The 18,507-nt window shown below is 43.0% G+C and overlaps 3 protein-coding genes across 6 annotated transcripts; 2 read left to right on the top strand and 1 right to left on the bottom strand.

The window, feature by feature from the left end:
• The first annotated feature begins 36 nt into the window (after window positions 1–36).
• On the top strand, window positions 37–7,225 carry atp1b4 (ATPase Na+/K+ transporting subunit beta 4). Its single transcript, XM_061291726.1, has 9 exons — window positions 37–193; window positions 295–366; window positions 790–1,006; window positions 3,174–3,302; window positions 4,370–4,474; window positions 4,720–4,919; window positions 5,374–5,430; window positions 5,682–5,774; window positions 5,869–7,225. Exons 2-9 carry the CDS (start codon window positions 310–312, stop codon window positions 6,028–6,030), a joined length of 1,020 nt encoding a protein of 339 aa, XP_061147710.1. The 5' UTR covers window positions 37–193; window positions 295–309; the 3' UTR covers window positions 6,031–7,225.
• Window positions 7,226–7,840: 615 nt separating this feature from the next.
• ints10 (integrator complex subunit 10) lies at window positions 7,841–13,947 on the bottom strand. 4 transcript variants are annotated; one of them, XM_061281985.1, is made up of 18 exons: window positions 13,318–13,936; window positions 13,023–13,090; window positions 12,840–12,943; window positions 12,627–12,766; window positions 12,450–12,531; window positions 11,993–12,133; window positions 11,726–11,900; window positions 11,265–11,434; window positions 11,036–11,175; window positions 10,795–10,948; window positions 10,440–10,522; window positions 10,137–10,292; window positions 9,953–10,061; window positions 9,797–9,876; window positions 9,542–9,704; window positions 9,309–9,402; window positions 8,885–8,953; window positions 7,841–8,485 (listed from the first exon to the last, which is right to left on the bottom strand). In XM_061281985.1, exons 1-18 carry the CDS (start codon window positions 13,444–13,446, stop codon window positions 8,329–8,331), a joined length of 2,214 nt encoding a protein of 737 aa, XP_061137969.1. In that variant the 5' UTR covers window positions 13,447–13,936; the 3' UTR covers window positions 7,841–8,328. The 4 variants fall into 4 exon arrangements, with proteins under 4 accessions (XP_061137969.1, XP_061137955.1, XP_061137963.1 ...); XM_061281979.1 differs by lacking the exon at window positions 7,841–8,485 and adding an exon at window positions 8,492–8,771 and having other exon boundaries at window positions 13,318–13,832; XM_061281971.1 differs by lacking the exon at window positions 8,885–8,953 and having other exon boundaries at window positions 13,318–13,832.
• A 310-nt stretch (window positions 13,948–14,257) lies between these two features.
• slc25a51b (solute carrier family 25 member 51b) lies at window positions 14,258–17,842 on the top strand. Its single transcript, XM_061281994.1, has 2 exons — window positions 14,258–14,417; window positions 15,783–17,842. Exon 2 carries the CDS (start codon window positions 15,846–15,848, stop codon window positions 16,764–16,766), a length of 921 nt encoding a protein of 306 aa, XP_061137978.1. The 5' UTR covers window positions 14,258–14,417; window positions 15,783–15,845; the 3' UTR covers window positions 16,767–17,842.
• The last annotated feature ends 665 nt before the right edge of the window (window positions 17,843–18,507 follow it).

Genomic DNA, 18,507 nt, shown 5'->3' with positions numbered 1-18,507 from the left:
GCACTTTAGTATCCCACCCCCCATGTTTCTCAGTTCCTGACTTCATTCACTATGTTGGGCGTTTAGATGAAGGAGGCTCTCCACACCTCAGCCTCAAACGTTCTAATGAAACCCCTCAAAAACTTTTGACAAAAAGCAATTTTTTTAACATTCTACGTTTTAGAAAGACTCTTTTCTACTGCAGAAACTCCAGGTAAGTGATTTTTTTCCCTGTCGATTTTCACTTGGTCAGGGTTTTGATTCATTTCCAGATTTATTGTAACATTTTCAAAAAAAATGTCGAATGATGTGTAGGTGCTTGCTGAAAAGATGGAGCCCAGTTCCACTGAAGGAGGAGCTGAGGAAATCCCGCTCCCAAAAAGTCCAGTAAGTGCTCAAATGGAATAAAATGAAAATGTTCATTTTAGAATTAAAACGGACTGTTGGGTACTCAAATCATATCTAGTTATGTGGACAGTGTGGGGGGGACTCTCTTTTGGGATGCTTACTGTACTTGCGTGTCCCCCTGGGGTCTGCGAGTCCAAACATCTGGACATGAGCTGCCGCATGCAAGCGGGAGGGTCCGCTCCAAGGGAGGTCGTCTCTTGCGATGTGGGGCCGCGAAGGTCACCAGCGGGATCTTATGATCCGCTTAAACAAGGAGACAGGAGACAGGACCACATCATGAATATGCAGCCAAGTGAAGGGTCGTCCTAAATGTCTGTCCTTTTCCCCCGAAAAGAAAAAAAAATACTTTTGACAGAGTTGGACATGTGCGTTGAGCGCCTTTTCTCCCCTTCTCTCCGTCAGCCTGCCAAGGTGATCCTCAAACACGGCCAAGAGCTGGAGGAGGAGCAGGAGGAGCTGGCCGAGCACCGGCCTCTGGAGCAGGAGGACCTCAACTTCGAGAGGTGGAAGCGTCGTCCCTTGCCCAGGAGGACGCTGCACCAGAAGATCAGCGACGTGAAGACCTACCTGTGGAATGCCGAGACCAAGGAGTTCATGGGCCGCTCGGGAAAGAGCTGGAGTGAGTTGACGCAAGGGGAGAGCTTTGCTGGGTCTTGGGATTGTTGCGTTTTGGTTGGGCTAGCGGATAAAAGAGCTGTGATGAGAAAAATATGTCATGTTTAGTCTTCCGATTCAAGGTCATAAATTTAGGAACAAACCTTGTGCCAGTCTATAAATTTTAGTGTCATGTAGTGACTTCCCGCTTTAATCAGGTTGAGTCATTAAAATAAATTCAAAAGCCATTAATCTGTTGCAGCCGCCTTACAACACCATTATTTTCTGTTAGATGTTCTTAGTCAAGGAAAATATCACTCGAGAGTAAAATATAGAAGCATAATAAAATACACATAGAGAATTAGATTGGTTTTGTTAAGTGTAATTTAGGCCTGCTACCAACAAAAGGATTTTTACAATTTTAAAAGACTTAGTGACAGACAAAGAGGAGCAAACGCTTCGGGCTATGGTACCCGAGTGATTCCGTAGAGGACCGGAGGCGGTGATGTTGTAAAATGGCTTTGTCAGCAAGAACGCACGTGCTTTGGAAACTATTGTCGACTTTTGTACAAAAAAAAAAAGAATACATCCAGTGGGATATCCAACATTCTTCTTTGCCAGTCAGGGTACTTCTTTGATTAGCTACATATAAATATCCAACATTTATGATGCTATTATCGGGACAAATCCACTTTTAAAACACCTCAAACCAACAAATAATCTTATAAACTGTTAGATAGTCAGGAGTTCAATACCAGTGGTCGAGACGAGGCAAAATCAAAACAAAAGCAGTCCATTTTATCTTCTTGTGAAAGGGGCTGTGCATCACGAAAATGTGTGCGTTAAATGCAGCAGCACGGTAGAAGAATGCAGTTCCTTTGAGCTTTTCTTTGTTTTTCAAATTGTATCAAATGCGCTTGCAAACCGTATATGGCCCACGCTCCCTAGGTTGCCTACCCTTTCTTTAAAGATCGTTTTGGGAGAACTTGAACACTTCCTGTAATCTAGTGTGTGTGTCACTGGTGTTTACATAGGTGCACGGACAATTCCCGAGCAAAACAGCCCGCCTGGGGACGGGGTCCCAGTGGGAGCGCGCCGCTCCGGGCCTCGCGTTAGCCAGAAATCACATTCCAAGTACATCTTAACATGCTCTCCACATCCTCTTTCCCAAAGCCGCGGCGACCCCTTTACAATCAACTTATCATGGACGCACATCCCCCTTGGTGCGAGCTAACACGTACACATCCTGTCCACAGTTTGCGATGGACATTTGTCAAGAAAAGCTATCTTTAAATCGATATCAAATCCAAATACAGCTCTGCTGGATGCTGCAGCTCATGCACAGCCATCTTGTCAATGAGTGCAGCCTTAAGGAGGGACGGGGGCCCACGTATCCCAGGGAAGAATGAGCGAGTGAGGAAGCGCGTCCATTCAATACCAGAGCAAGCTGATTGGTGCTCCTTGGAGCTGGCCGGGCCTCCATGGCTGCAAAGGACCTTCACTACGATGTCAACCGGAGGTTCACTGTGTTCCTCAGTGAAAAGACAGCTGGAAGAATTCTCACTGGGCTCAAACAGAAAGGCCTTTGTGGACTCAGGGGACACGAGGCATAGCTGCAACTACGTATATTGTCCAACATGTGGAACGTGCCCACAAAGCAAAATGTCAGTCATTCCAGCTTATTCGGAAAAGCTAACATGTCATGTTTATGTTTGCTCCATTTTTTAACGAAAATAGGAGATAAAATGGCAAACGTAATATTAACAAACCCATAGGCCAAAATGATCACAAAGTCTAGAAATCCCTTTATTTGGCGCTGATGTAAATCTGTGATATTCTTGCGCTCTAAGATTTCAATGTGTATTTTATATTTAATACACATCGGTGATTGGACTTTAAAATTCAGTTCAGACCATTTTTGATGGGAAATCAACTGGCTTTAAAGAATCACAAGTGGTTTTCGTTGAGAGTGGCGCAGTCTTTTTATAAAAATAAAAAAAATCACTGATCAAGTGTATTAATTTTGATAAATGCACATTGGGTCATTCCAAAGGATTTTATTCCAAATGTGTATGTGTGCAGATAGGATTTTGTATAGACCCAGTGTAGTTCAGTATTATTACTGTAAGTACAACTCAAGTCTCATGACTTCCCATGAGTTCTTCTAATAGCTCTTTTCTCTCCCATTTTAGGTCTCATCCTTCTCTTCTATGCTGCACTTTATACCTTCCTGGCGGCCATGTTTGGCGGCTGTATATTTTGCCTCATGTGGTCTATTAGTCCCTACCATCCCACCTATAACGACAGAGTGATGCCACCAGGTAAACAGATCCCCACACCCTATACACGGCATTGGAACATCTTAGGGACCTCGAGTCAAATTTGTTTGAAGAAGCCAGAAATAATTGGAACACAATGGCAATAAAATTAGTTAGTTGCAGGGTCAAACGTGTTTAGTCTTGACTGAGAAATACACAATAAAACATGTGTCAACAAAAAGAAAAGACAACAAGCAACAGTTTGAGTAACAATTTATCATCAGTAACAGTCATTTTATTATATTGATTTGAATTTAATGACAAAAAGGTTGTTTTAACGGAATAAATTGACATGGAATTGTAAGATGTAATGAAGCTTATAAAATGTAATACTGTAAAAACAAAAAACACTAAGTTGACGTCAATGTATCGTAAAGGAGACATCTTAGGGAAAAATGACTGTTTAATTACTTGCCTACCCGCCAAATGTGATTTAAACACGAGTAAATCTTGAACTCAACTACTTCCGAAAATTTGCTTGCGCCACGTTTTGCTCGTTGCATAACAGCGGGGCAAATTTACATAAGAGCTGCCCCCACCGTGATTTTCTCCCCTCATGACAGATCAGCAAGGTTAAGCAAAGATCTACAGTCACTTTCACATGTCGGTCAGACTCTGGCCTACACTGTCTGAAATATTCTCCCCCTCAGGTGAAGTTGCTAAAATTGTGCTATACTTCTTGATCCTCATTGTATTTTGAAAAAAGAAATTCATATTATTAAAATAACTATGATAAGAACTAGACACTATCAGGAGACTGTCCCCCAAAACCCCAAAGTTTCTATTTTCAAGGTCCTCAACAAAATTAACTAACACATATTGGCAAATATGCCTTCAAGGGGGGACAAAACGTTTTTATAATGAATTCTTAACCCTTTCACATTACGTCAATGTTGGGCACAAAAGTGTTAGTTGGAGAGTGGATTTTTGTTTCAGATGACTCACGCTGTAAAAAGTTTGAGAACTTAAGTTAGCTCGGTTCCCACCCCATCTATAAAGTCGCTCCTTCTGCCTGTGGATGCCCCCTCGGGTCTCGTCACAGTTGACTGTCTGTGGGTCTCCACTGGCAGGTATGACCATGGCGCCACACCTGGAAGGTCACGACATCACCTTCAACGCCTCCGACCGCAAATCGTGGAAGCGCTACGCCCGCTCTATGGATGAACACCTACGACGTGAGTTTGCGCCACTCGAGGGGCTCGGATGGGTTTAACTGAGTTCGGTGAGCCTCATCAGTACCTTTGTCCTGATTTCTCTTTCGCTCCTGCATTGCACGCTGGGAAGGGAAGCCTTTGTGTGTGCGTGTGTTTTGTCCCCCATACACTTCCCTTTTATTCATTCACACTGCAGAGGCCTTGGCAGGGAAGAGCTATTGGGAAGATTTATCCAATCCCCAATCCCCCTATTTCACCCCCTTTAGCCTACAACGATGGCGCGCAGGACAGGAAGAACATCCGCTGCACACAGGAAAGGTACTTCATGCAGGAGGACTTGGAAGAGGACGCTGAAAGGAAGGCGTGCCAGTTCAAGAGGTCCTGGCTGGGGGAGTGCTCAGGTCTGCAGGACCCCCATTACGGGTACTCGCAGGGGAGGCCGTGCATCCTTCTCCGAATGAACAGGGTAAGGCGGGAAAGGGTTGGAATTTTTGAAGGTGGTACGACACGCTTATCTTTTTCAAACATGTTACAACATTGAAAATTCCAAAAGCTAACCCCTCAGTTCTAAGTTGCCATCTTGTGGCACCTTGTAGCCAAGGAACTACTGGATGTTAAAGTAAGTCAATGCAGACAAGAGTCACTCTTGTGAGAATTTTGTGACATCTTAAGGCAATTACAAATCTTTGTGGGGCTCGAGGCATCAATTACTCGCAGATTTTTGCTATTGCTTTTGCAGCGAAAAGCTAAATGTAAGTAATTGACATCCCCCTCAAAAAGTTGCTAATTGCCTGAATTATTAGTTTAAACTGTAAAAATGCCACAAATCGTGATCCACAAACACTGCAATATTTCTAAGACATCTGCTTTAAAAATAAATTTTAAAAAAGCATCATAAAATGAAATATGTTGTCTTCTAGATTCTTGGATATCTGCCTGGACAAGGGAAACCAGTCAATGTGACTTGTGGAGTCAAGGTAGATAAATATCTCTTTTTTTATATATGTTATATATCTTGAGAGGGCAAAGTATGTGATTATGTGGAACCTCTACAACAAAATTAAATAACGAAAATTTGATCAATATGTTGCAGGATCAATATACCATTGATCCTGTATTACATTTACCCACCAAATTTGAGAGATCTTACTATTTTGGTTCGTTTTCAAACTGTGTAGAAAAAAAATGAGAAAGAAAGGAAACTGCAATTTTTTTTTTCTTCTTCCAGAGAGGACCACCAGATGCCTTGGGAGAAATTCAGTTTTTCCCAAAAAGTATTTTTGATCTTAAGTACTACCCTTACTATGGGAAACAACGACATGTAAGTGCAAATTCCTTACAAATCAATGTAAAAAAAAAAAAAAAAAAAAAAAAAAATTTGCCAAAACTTTATGTCTTGACGCCTGGGCCGTCAGGTGAACTACTCATCTCCAGTGGTGGCCGTGCGTTTCTCGGGAGTTCAGTACGACACTCACATCCAAGTGCAGTGCAAGCTGAATGGAAAGGGGATCATCAACGACTCGCCCACCGATCGCCACCTTGGGAGTGTCACCTTCTTCTTGGACGTTGGAGCGTAGGACCCGCAGGAAGCTCATCACACTATAAATACTCATTATTTGACATGATGCCCACAAACAAGACACCACAAGCACAATGGCATGCATTTCCTCATGAGATCAGATTAATCTAACTAAACTCCCTGTGGATATGTTTTCCTTGCCTATGCAAATCCAATTTAGAATGAAACCAGTAATGCTCTGTAGAACCATTGTAGGAGCATATAGAATATGCAGATTTTTGTTGTTCTTAGAATGTTTTGGTGAGACCATACTAATTATTTGTGCTTGTAGTATTTTTTTTTTTTTTTAAACGTGCATATTTTAAGGAATCTTGTGCAATGAAAACAAGTCTTGCACTGTACTCACACAATAAAAGACTGAAAACCTATCCAGAACAATTACAGGAGATCGTCTCTAAACTTATGAACGCCTGGTGTGACTTTTGCCATTGGGCTTTTTGCCAGAGGGCAGTAATTGTGCATTTACGTGTGTATTCAAAGACGTTGTTCAAATTAAGTGTAACTAAAGTTTGTGAGTTTTTGGTTCATTTTGGAATTGAACATGAAAGTCCAATATTAATGACTTTTTGTGAACACTAGTCTACTATAGAAAACGTGCTTATGAAAGTTACACATATAAGTGAACAGACAATTTAAGATAACCTTAGACTGATTTAAAATACTTTTTTAAAGATTATCCTGATCCAAATGTGCTACTAAACTGTGTCAATGTTGTAGCCTATTTATTCCTATGGCAGTTGTACGACGAGTTGTACTGTTAATTTTGCCTGTGAAATGAAAATAAACGGAGGAGGCAGTGGTGGTTTTCTGGCATGTGCAACACGTGCAGCCACACAGGGCTGCATTGCTTAGGGCGACAATGCCAAAAATATGGATTACCTGAAATAGTCTCTATCATGTAAAGGCATGCCCTGATAAACACTGGCGAGCATTATATGGGGAATTTACATTCCCTTATGCAGGGGGGCCTGGTTTAACTGTTTAAGAAAATCTTGACATCTTAAAGGTTGTAATGATGTTTGCAATAATTGGATAGGGCGTCATTTAAGCTCAGACTGCCACTGGGAGGAGGGCATACTTTTTGTAGTCATTAACAAGTGGTTGATTGGTTCTGTAACTCCTTTTGTCCAACTGAAGAAAAGTTTGATCTATCTGTGTGTTTTGTCAATAAATCCCACTATTTGGTAAAAATATGTAAGTGTTGAGTTTTTTTTATGTCACAAGAGAGCTACATGGACAAATGTCCTGGGCCAACCTTCTCACCCCAATAGAGTGGAGGGTAAACATTTTAGTATTAATTCTTGATCAGTTCTGTCCTACAATTATGGGGGGGGGGGGGGGGGGGGGGGGTTAGGGTTAGGAATCAAAATGAAATATTATTTTGGTTTTAATTGAAATCACAATTATTCATTTTTGGTGCAAAACAAAAAAATGTTAAAACATTAAATCATTTCTTTGAAACATTATTCCTTTTGGACTAAACATCATTTAAAAAATTGGTTATGTTAAATAAAAAAGGTGAAAAAATATAAATTTAAGTATGGTTTCCTGAACAAACTGCACTGGATATGAGCGTATATTAGTAATACTTTTGTTTTTTAACAATTTAATACAAAAAACGGTTTTTTTTTTGCAATTATGCCAGTTTTGTAATCGTGGAGCGAAATACCCACAATTGTAATTGAATCCCGTTTAATTGCACAGCCCTAAAAAAATGTCATTCATGATATAATGACTACACATTTCTTTTTGTCAACAGAATGTCTATTTTCCCCCTATTTAAAACTAATTCAAGATCAGACACCCGGGACTGTCGGCTGCTTTATTTACAATTCAAGGCAAACCTAAAATACACTAGAACAAAAATAACAAAGTAGAACCCAATTAGTCCTGTCCACTTGCACAATCTAAGGAGCTCCAAAACTCTGTACTTCTGTGGCTCAGTTTGATTGGCAATGTCAGGAAGGTATTTACAAGTATTTGGATGGATGGATGTCATCATGGCTTTCCATGGACGTTCCCAACCTTTTTAGCACTTTCATAGCTGCTTCTGTTCTGTGTCAAATGCTCGTAGTGGTCATGCAGCAGAAGAGAATAACTATTTAAACTTTTCTCATAACTAAAAATATAAATTATTTTATCAAATATCAGAAATATCACATCACACTGAAAACGCTTGAAATATTGAACAAAAAACTAAAAGGGACGTAAAAAGTCTTGGTTCCACATTGTAATGTTAAAAAAAGGGGGGGGGGGAATTATTCTAAGATCCTTTTTGAGAACATTTGAAAAAGTGTCAAGGGAGAGACTGGACAATGATGATTTTCTCGTTGATACAGAAACGGTGCAGCACATTGAGCAGGTTCTCCCCACAGCGTGACACTTGCCTTTCCATAGCCAGACGGAAATCCTCTTTCACTCCTTTGGTGATCCCTCTCGTCACTGTGTGGTGTCTACACATGAGAACACAGTCACTGCGTTTAGAGACCCGTGTTTGAACACCACACACATCAATCATACATGGTTCGACAACAAGCGATCATTCAACAGTACGTATGGAATATAAGCACAAATGAAATGAGACCAAGTGCTGTGAAAAGGCCAACAGAAACTAACCGTACAACAAGAACGACATCATCTCAACTAACATTGGTGATGACCACAGAAAGACGAGCGATGGCTCAAATCAACCAAACGGCGACGACGACTTGTTCTCAAATGACTGGCCCAAATAAAAATCTGCGAGGGAAGGAGGGAGGGAGGGAGGGGGTTGGAGTGGATGACAGGCCTTGGAGTTGGGAATGAATGGTGACTGGTGCTGGAGGGGAGGGATGGGGAGGGGCCCGGGGTACCTGTCCATCGTCTGAACCCCTTGTAGCAGAAGAGTGTTTAACTCCAAACCCAGGGCGGGCCTAGGGTTCCTGAGGGACAGCAACATTCAAACACTCGGTCAGTGCGGCCAGCGGTTTAGACATTGATGGCTATGAGCTGTTATTTCGATGGGACAGTAAATCTATGCTGACTACTTTCCATTGTAGCCTCTTCTTTGTTGTCCCATTAAAAAATATATATGTCTACAAAAATGTAAGGGGTGTATCAACTTTGTGAGAGACTGTAGAACCCTTCTCTTTCTCAAGCCCGCTCCTATGACGGCTTATTTTCAGCTAAGGTCCCCGTCAGGCTCATCATCAAGTTGACCTTCTCTTTAAACTGCACACGCCCAAAACCTGGGGTATGTCGGACCGGATGCCGACCGATTGGGTGTGCGACGCTTACTTAATCAGCATCCCCTGATTGGGTAGCAGCTCCAGTTGGATCCTCCCTCCGTCAGGGGTACGCAGGTATGCAAACTCCTCCAGCATGTCGATGTCTGACAATGGATGTGAGCTCAAGGAGGCTAACATCCAATACAAGAGTGCTGCTCTGATTTTGCCTTTTGATGAAATGGTCAATATGTTTATCTATCAGGTTGCAAATAAAGAGCCTAGAAGAGAACTTTGGCAGGATACTGGTGACATAGTTGAAGAAATTCTCATACTGGAAAGCGCCTTGCAGACAGATCTTATCCACAGCTTTTAGGAAGAGCATCTCGCCCTGTGGCCAGTCGTACTGCAGGAGGACCACCACGTGACCCAACAACAGGTCGTCTCGGTTGTCCGTGAAGGCTCGCGGCTAGGTGGCCAAAAGAAGGAAATGGCGACTCGGAGGTTAGCGCGTGACTGCATTGCGCACGTCTACAACTGCACAACGTGGACATGCAGCACCTTGAAGCAGGCCAACATCAGCTGGAGGCAGAAAGGTAATATAGCATTGCTGGTGCATGGGAGCAATCTCAGGTCATGACCTAGTTTGGAGAAATTCATTATCATTTATATGATTAGGTTACTGGTAAAAACAAAACAAAAAAACAATTAGCTTACTTTTCTTAATTTTGGTCTTAACTCTCGTCTGATCTTCAGGAGTCTTTGTTGGTTCATGGTTTGGCGGTACCACTCCGCTGACAACATCAAGAAGCTTCTCACAGGCCATCTAAAAAAAACACAAATCTACTTTCAGACAGCTTGGACAACTTGTATTAAACAGGACAAGCAAGTTTGTACTTACCCTGTATTCTCCCAGTGCGTAGTGGCAGGAGGCCTGCTGTATGAGGGCCCGGTGGTGCTCCAGACTGGTCTGACCCAAGGGACTCTGTTGACCCGACTGAGGGGGCTGCATGGCGGCCATTTGGTGCAAGCTAGACAGGGCCTTACGGTACTGTCCCTGAAAAACACAGGGTGAACACTCACTTGTGCAGCAAGACGGTTGCAAAAATGTTGCCAAATCATTATTTGTAAAAGATTTTTGTGTTCGTTTCCATTCTGGTCGACTTGGGTCAGTATTGTTCTGTTCTATGAAATTGTTTCTTGCCTGGTATATAATCATGTCGGTGAGGAAAATGCGGAACCACAGCCAGCTGTCGGTCTTCCAAGAAGCACAAATATTTTTGAACTCTGTAAAAAGAACAAAATAAAGTGCAGTGAAATAAATATACATGCTGACAAAATCATTCAAAATTGAACTCCTTTCCACACAAATAGCGAAATCCACAAGTGACAGCCCTTGAGCCCCCAAATGCCTTATAACTGTTATAGATGCTACACTACTTTGATCTCAAAGACTCTCCTCAACGCATTTCAACTTTGTGCTTCGAGACCGAGATTCCACAAGCTGATGCCAAGCAATACTTTCATTGAAATGGAAGACGAGCAGAGGAGGTGATTACCAGTTTCAAGGCTGTCATGGGAGTGTAGAATGTCCCAGCTTTCCCTCGCTGTATAAAACCCCTCGAGGGTCTCTGACCAGTTGGGCATCTCAGTCTTGTTCACCAAGATGTGTCGGCCACGCACCTTCCCCAAGCCTTCCTCATCATCGGAGCTCTGGAATAACAGCAGCACATGCGCACACGAGGACGCGGTCAATCGTATTATAACAAACTGATTAGTCCATGTTTGTGTTACACTCACAATGGTCTTCTCTCTGCCATCGGCCATTTTGCGCTTTTTGTGTGAGTGTTTGACTGTTACTCTCTCCACATCCACATCAGTGTAGACAGAGCTAAAATCCTCTACTAGGATCCACGGCCCCAAGTTGAGCGTATTCACACCTGATAAATAAAACCAACAGATCATCTGGTTTCAAACAGGTTCACATAGTGAGTCCGATGTTTGTGCTTGTGCAGCAATGAAGACCAACTTTGGAACAGCGCTGGCTGGACAGTCGAGACGTAGAGGAAGGCGTTGCGGAAGAGGACAAGGGCGGTGCAGATAACCACCTGGCTGCAGCAGCGGGCTCTCGTGTCACCCTCCAGGCCCGGTAAGTAGCGACACAGCTCCTTTACTCTCTGAAGTAAGTCAATATAACTCCTACAAAATAAAGGTACATTAAAATCACTCACATAAAGACACATAAAAATATAATCACAGCTCACAGCATGATGCACCACAAATCGCTGTCATTTGTTTTCTCAGCATCAATGGGCAAGTCCTGCAAAGTGATCAATATATACTAGTATACACTACAGACGTTTCTCGGTTTTTTGATTGACTGGACAAGGTCAAAGTACCTCCCACGCTGCCATATGAAAAAACTACGTGAGTAACGAGCATGAGGTCTGATCATCTACAGGTAAACACAGGCCTCAAACGATCGCCTACCTCTGTCCTTTGTCTCCCTGCCACTCACATCGAGCGCCAACGATGGCAAGGAGGTCCAACAGCCTCTCCCAAGGTTCGGCAACCACTGAAGATTTTTCCGACAGGCCGTCGATAACATAGCGCTGGGAGCCACGGGAGACACCGGGGGACTTTAGAGGACCACCTTCTTGAGACGCTAACAGAGAGCATAAAAGGCAATGCCGAATGTCACCACTGTCAGAATTAACGACACCACGTGAACCGTCAAGAACAAGAAGACTGATCTACTATTTATCTGTCCGTCGGGTGAAGGTCCTCGGGTGACGTAACCGATGTAGAACTCAGCAGCTTTCAGGATGTATTTCTGCATCAAGCTGGCTGGCAGACGCATGTCCATGTTGTTTAGAACCAAAGGAAGGACGTCACACACTGCAACACAAAGTCAAGTGTCAGGAGGCAGACTCGCAGTTAAAAGGCAATTAGGACGTCTCAAAACGTTTGTTCAGCACTAAGGTCAAATTGTCGTCATAGCTAAAGGCAAGTTCTATTGCGTGACAGCTAAAAACTTAGGTTATCACTTGTTTGCGCATTTGAGACTTAAATTGCCTTCGGATTACGCCTACTTGGAAATACTACTTCATATTGTTTCTTTGAAAGTGAAAAAGTGTCCAGTATTCAAGTTTATTTAACAAGTGCCACTCGCTGCACATGGAGTTTAACACAAGAAAATAAAAGCAAGCATTACCAAAAAGTTTCCTGAAGCAGTTGATGGGCGAGTCCACTTTCTCAGATGCCTCTGCCTCCAACAGTGTCTCGCCTAGACTCACCTATTTACACAAAAGGATGAGTCCGTCATTTTCCCTCCCATCATCAAATCGATTACCCCACGTTTTTTTTTTTTAACTGTTGTTATGGCACGTACTCCGTGTTGGACCACAGACTCTGGAAAGCGTTTCAGTAGGAGCAACAGCATCTCAGCCTTCTCCAAAGTGTTGAAGCACTGCTCTGTTGCCTTCAGCAACATCTCACACTGTATACGACCAGGCAGTGTTTCAAAAAGCCCTGATGAAGACAAAAACATACCCGTCAAAATAGACTTGAAATGCTCAATCCTTACAATGCACACTTCTCTCACCTCGAAGGAACTGTGAATGTTTGTCTTGAGCGTCACTGCGCAGAGCTGCTGTGATGACACTGATCTCCCGCCACACAATGGGTTGATCTGGGAAATTTAAAAACCTAGAGGATGGACGGAATATCTTTAAATTGTGTTACGGCCCCAAGACATGACTCGCTGGGCAAGTAGACTAAAACTCACATGTCATACAGCAATCTCCCTGCACAGGATGTCCTTTCTGCATTGCGTTCAATGATGTACATTTCATACTGGGGAGGAAAATTAGGGTTGAGTGTTAGCGTACACTTTGTACAAGTTAGCATTTAACAGGGCTGACAGTGAACTTGGACGTTTGCTTGAATCAAACAAAGGCTGGTTTCTTTCATTTATACAAGTATGTATCCAATGAATTGAACAAGCCAAAAGCATGGTGTTACTATAACAATGCCCTTGTTTTGCATCAATAAGAAAAGAAACAGATGTGTGAGACATTTACCTGTATGTTGAAGTCGGCAGGGTAAAGCGTCCTGGCAGTTATGAGCCAGGCTTTAGCCGCACAGGGGTCATCAGGAACGAGCTCGCGAGCTCTTTTGACCAAAAATTCGCAGTCTTTTTGCGCTGACATTTGTGATGAAATTTGATCTTTAATGATGGTGAGTAATTAGCTCCAAGTGCAGCTCTAGTTCCAGTGCGGCTCTGGCAAACTGAATTCTTGTCTCATTCAATTCGTGCAAATTACATTAGTAAGATTGAAATCTATCACAAGCAAGCTGTGAGGCTAACGCTAGCGTCATCAAGCTAGTATACGGGGTTATTAATTGGCTAGTTTAATTTGTACTCCAATTTGCACCTATCGATAACAGCTAACATGTATGCGGTTGCGTGTGACGTTACACGCATTGTAAAAGAGACGATCAACTAATGTTAACTTGAAATGAGCCTCATCAGTCGTTCATTTTAAGGTTTGCTGCTGACGTCACATGACTGTCGTAAAAAGTCTACTTTACGATAGGCCGCCATCGGTAAATACCGTAAAAATAAACAAATGGAGCAGTCTTCATACTCAGAATAATGAAATCTAATTAACGCCACTTTGGATCACACAAAATAAATATGTACTTCTAGGTAGAATATTGTATTAAGTGATCAAGAAGTTAGGTTGTTGAAATAAAATAATCGCAATCCTAATTTTGTGACAGTACAAACGCTTGAATATGCGTTAGTGACATCTAACGGTGAAAGCCAGACGATGCAGGTCTGCCTTTATTTCTTTCTACTCGCAGATGAGATTTCATTTTAAGCTCCAATCATCCTCTTACTGTGTAACTATAATAAGCGTCATAATCAACAACAACGAAACCATAAATACTAAATACAATCTTACAACATAGAGAACATTCAAGTTACAAATATATCCACTAGATGGCGAGAGCGCAACGTAATTGCTATGACAGCGTACAGAAGAGAGAAGAAGAAAGACCTGTTGCAGGGGCTGCAGACACGACCTAGGCCAGTGGCCTATTTCCTCTGCAGGAAAGTGGGCTGGCTGCTCTCCACCTGTCAGGGGGACAGGACAGCGACTGGTCCATACGACAGGTAAAGACATGTTTTAAGCCCTTTGAGGTTCTCCGGGCATTGTCTCTTGACGTTCAATGTCCGTCCGTCCAATGTCCCCAAGATCAACTGTCATCATGCAGAGCCCCCTGTCCAATTTGATTCTAGCAGGCTAGCCACCTAGCATGCTAAACTGACATGCCGTGATTGTCATTCACAATATATTTTGTAATGATTAACCTTGATAGTTCATTCGTGCAATATCGGTTGTGTAGCTATGGTAAACGAATACGTTTAAAATGCTAATTAGCTCCACAGCATTTGATGAACTTTAACCTCCAGGGTTGGACATTTTTTCCACCCCACATACATTCACGGTATATCTTCTGTCATGTTTTACGACTATTTACTTTAACGAAGCATTCTTTTTGTTCAAGATCGAAAAGTGGTATGACTGGGCAAACGGCAAGGAAGCAGAGGGCGTGTTCGCGATCGATCGAAAGTCGAGATCTCTTAGCGTCAACATGACTCAAACCAGAGTATGCATGCAATGTATGATAATGGATTTATTATGTATGGTGTCAATTAGAGTTTGAGTAATAATCTGGTTCAGTAACACCTATGATATCCGCGGACCCGTGCATGACTTTGTCCCCGTTTGATGCATGTATTGGCATTTATGTTAGCGGGTACTATTTTGGGGACTTGCAATGTCCTTCGTTTACCTTGCTGTCTTATTCCAACTTCCAACACATTTTATCAGGATTTGACTTGTGAATTCTGACCTTGGGCTATCACATTGCATTCATGCGCACCAAAAAACTAGTATTGACATTCTCATTTCTTATGACTCGGCTGTCTGCTAAATTTCGTAATGAGTAATGTTGGCAGATAGGTAGTTTGAGGTTCGACTTCCAGGAAGTCTACATCAGGAATAATCTATACTGTACTGTACATTTCCTGTTTAAGTGTAGAATGCCTTGAACTACAAACATGGTGGAAAAATTGCCCACAGTAGTAGAGAATACAGGGTAAAGGTTTAGATAGCGCCAAAATTGCGAGTTTATGACTACAATGCGGCATTTTATTTATTTATTTTTTTGTCGCGTTTCAACATAGCAATTATGCATCCTTGGCAAATGTCTCCAGGGTGTATCCAGAGATATTTTATTTTTTTTTTTAAAATGCAACTCGTCAAAACAAGCAGCAAGCACCGCGTAGCACGTAACGTGCTAGTTTGATTCACTCTACAAGTATTGGCTAAATCCTGTGTTAAGTAATCCTGTGTTAAGTCTAACTATTTATATATATTATTTTGTTAAGTAGTACCTGAAAAATGCAGTGTAGTATAAATTTTCATCTTTTTATGCTCTTTTGTCTGAAAACATTGTGTCTGTTTGATGGCAGATCTTTATCGATGAGAGCAGTTCTAATGTGATGCTCAAGGAGCATTGATTCTTCCTTGGCACCATGGACTCTCCATCAACGCAGACTCCTCCACCGTCGGCCTCTTTGGCTAAAGGAGGTCACCCCCTGCTTTCTACGGGACCCCTGAGCGCCATTCTAGGACCTCATGGAAAGCATTACCTCTGTGGCTCCATCGCAGCTTTCACCAACATCATGGTGACCTTCCCCATCCAAAAGGTTCTCTTCCGCCAGCAGCTGCACGGCGTGCTGGCGCTCGATGCGGTACGACAGCTACAAAGGGAAGGACTTAGGAATCTTTACAGGGGGCTGCTTCCCCCGCTACTCCAGAAGAGCACCACCGTGGCCATCATGTTCGGCTTGTACGAGGACTTCTCCCGAGTTCTTCTGGAGCAGGCCGACGGCAGCGGCGTGCCGGAGCTGGTCACGCGAAGCTTTGCCGCTGCATTGGCGGGAACAGCGGAGGCCTTCCTGGCCCCCTTTGAGCGTGTGCAGACGCTCCTTCAGGACCACCGGCACCACGGACGCTTCAACAACACAGCCCACACCTTCAGGACACTTCTGAGCGAGTACGGTGTCCGGGAGTGCTACCGCGGCCTGGTGCCCATATTGCTCCGCAACGGCCCGAGCAACGTGCTGTTCTTCGGCCTGCGAGGACCCATAAAGGAACAGCTCCCCGAAGCCACCAGCCGGGCCAGTCACCTCGTTAACGATTTTGTATGTGGGGGCGTTCTAGGGGCGGCGCTTGGCATCATGTTCTACCCGTTAAACGTCATCAAGTCGCGGGCTCAGTCTCGGGTAGGCGGAGCCTTCCAGCCGTGCCGGCAGGTGCTGCTCACGGTGTGGCGGGAGCGTGGCGGGAGCGTTGCCATGCTCTTTCGAGGGGCCCACCTCAATTACCACCGTTCGCTCCTCTCCTGGGGTATCATCAATGCCACCTACGAGCTGCTGCTGAAGCTCATATGAAAAAGAAAAAATGCGTGGCAGATCGAGTCAGGAGGAGGAGGACATATGAATAAAGTGAGACATGGCGTCATCTGATGTTTCCAGAGAGATGACGCTGCACTTCCAGAGGCATGACTTTATCCACCTGTCACATGATTTCAACTGTATGCAAGGGTCCAATGGGGGTAAAAACAAGTCTTGCTTTTTCCTCTATGTTGAAAATTTCCAGCCTACCACCTTTTTTGTTTACAGTATCAAGCTAAAGTGATTTGAGGACTTTCAAGTGTTGTGCTTGCTGTGTGTGTTTTGTGGAATATTATTTTCGTTGGTTTGCGTTAGAACAAGCACTAATTTGTCCGCATCACCATTACCGAATTCTCCCAGAGAATTGTCCAAAATGCGGAATAAACGGATTGTCCCTTTAATTTATTTGACCTAATGCTTTACTTCAGCTACATGCAACTTGAACGGGAGTAAGCCTAAAAAGAAAAAACTGTCGTGACCATCTTGTCAGTACAATTAATTAGCATTTTAATTAGCAATCTCAGCAGCCGTACACAGACCCACAATCATGATGACTACGTGCTGCTGCCGCTGCTGTAGTTGTATTTATTAGTAGGAAAGTATTTAATATAATTAGCTCCAAAACTGCCCCTTCTTTCTTTTTTTGATTTTTATATTTGACACTGGCATTTATTTTGGGCTCTGCACTCGCTTCGGAATATGTCCTTCCTTATGTCACGCTTGCTCTCCTCTGCTATCTGTAACATCTGTTGACATAATGGGCTCACATTTCACACTTGAGTAGCCGCAGCCAGTCAGCATGCAGCCGTCCGTCCGTCCCTGACCGCCCGGAGAGGCGCACAGTTTGGGTGCGCAGAACCATCAGGGCAGCAGAAGAAAATGTTCAGTGGCACAAAAAGCTCAAGCTGCCATGTAAATGGACCACTTGGCCTATTTCTAAACTTCTTTTCATTATCAACAGTCTACAAAGTGTTGCCTTTTATAAGGTTGGGCTTTATGTACATGAATGCTTTTCTTTCAAGCACAAACAGTTCAAGCCGTTCCTCACAACCAAATAAAATGTTGCAAGTTCATCTGAATGCTGTCATTTTTGTGGAATACATTGAGTCATCAGTTTATTTCTTGATTCCCATAAATGGCAACTACAAAGACAGTTTTCTCCTCGTGGGGGGGGTCAAATTGGTGTCATTTTTTTTCAGCTTTTCTGTGGAACTAAAAAAATAATAAATAGCCTCACCAGTCATATATTGTACTATTTAAAAAAAAAAATAATCTGCACACTTAATATCATGGACCAAAAACCCTCTGGTGACAAATTTTGCACCTGATGATCCTTGACATTGCTGAACCAATATAATTAACTCTATCATTCACCAAAAGTTTGGTAAACCTTGTCCTTACGCAAATATGTGCTCAGTCTAACGTACCCTAGGATACAATCGGACATGTTTTCTTTTGTCTTTGCAGCAATAAGTCAAATTACTGTGAGAATGTGTTTTTGACATGTCTCGCATCCCTCTCAGCAGACTTTCTAGATTACCAAATCAAGAAGTCAGACAGATAAAGATCAGATTAAGGACAATCTGACTTGGAACGGGGACTTTGGCTCAGGCTGGAGGGTTTGAGCTGCCGTAGTTACAAAGCCTCTGCTAAAGTGTTTCTTTTCATTGGGACAAAATTAAAAGCTCTGTGCTTGCCGGCTGTAAGGGTTCTCAATCCATGCACTACCTAGTGAAAG

This window comes from Syngnathus typhle, linkage group LG1, assembly GCF_033458585.1.
Source record: "Syngnathus typhle isolate RoL2023-S1 ecotype Sweden linkage group LG1, RoL_Styp_1.0, whole genome shotgun sequence".
NCBI lineage: Eukaryota > Metazoa > Chordata > Actinopteri > Syngnathiformes > Syngnathidae > Syngnathus > Syngnathus typhle.
This window is presented reverse-complemented; position numbering and strand designations above follow the sequence as displayed.

What these genes read in the sequence shown, in the direction of transcription:
- slc25a51b (XM_061281994.1), top strand. Translation starts at nt 15,846, where the DNA reads ATGGACTCTCCATCAACGCAGACTCCTCCACCGTCGGCCTCTTTGGCT.
- ints10 (XM_061281962.1), bottom strand. Translation starts at nt 13,446, where the DNA reads ATGTCAGCGCAAAAAGACTGCGAATTTTTGGTCAAAAGAGCTCGCGAG. An exon ending in ATGGCAGAGAGAAGACCATT is followed by an intron (nt 10,949 to 11,035) that starts GTGAGTGTAACA and finishes CTGTTATTCCAG; the next exon opens with AGCTCCGATGATGAGGAAGG. An exon ending in CCGACATGATTATATACCAG is followed by an intron (nt 10,293 to 10,439) that starts GCAAGAAACAAT and finishes TGTGTTTTTCAG; the next exon opens with GGACAGTACCGTAAGGCCCT.
- atp1b4 (XM_061291726.1), top strand. Translation starts at nt 310, where the DNA reads ATGGAGCCCAGTTCCACTGAAGGAGGAGCTGAGGAAATCCCGCTCCCA. An exon ending in CGACAGAGTGATGCCACCAG is followed by an intron (nt 3,303 to 4,369) that starts GTAAACAGATCC and finishes CTCCACTGGCAG; the next exon opens with GTATGACCATGGCGCCACAC. An exon ending in ATGTGACTTGTGGAGTCAAG is followed by an intron (nt 5,431 to 5,681) that starts GTAGATAAATAT and finishes TTCTTCTTCCAG; the next exon opens with AGAGGACCACCAGATGCCTT.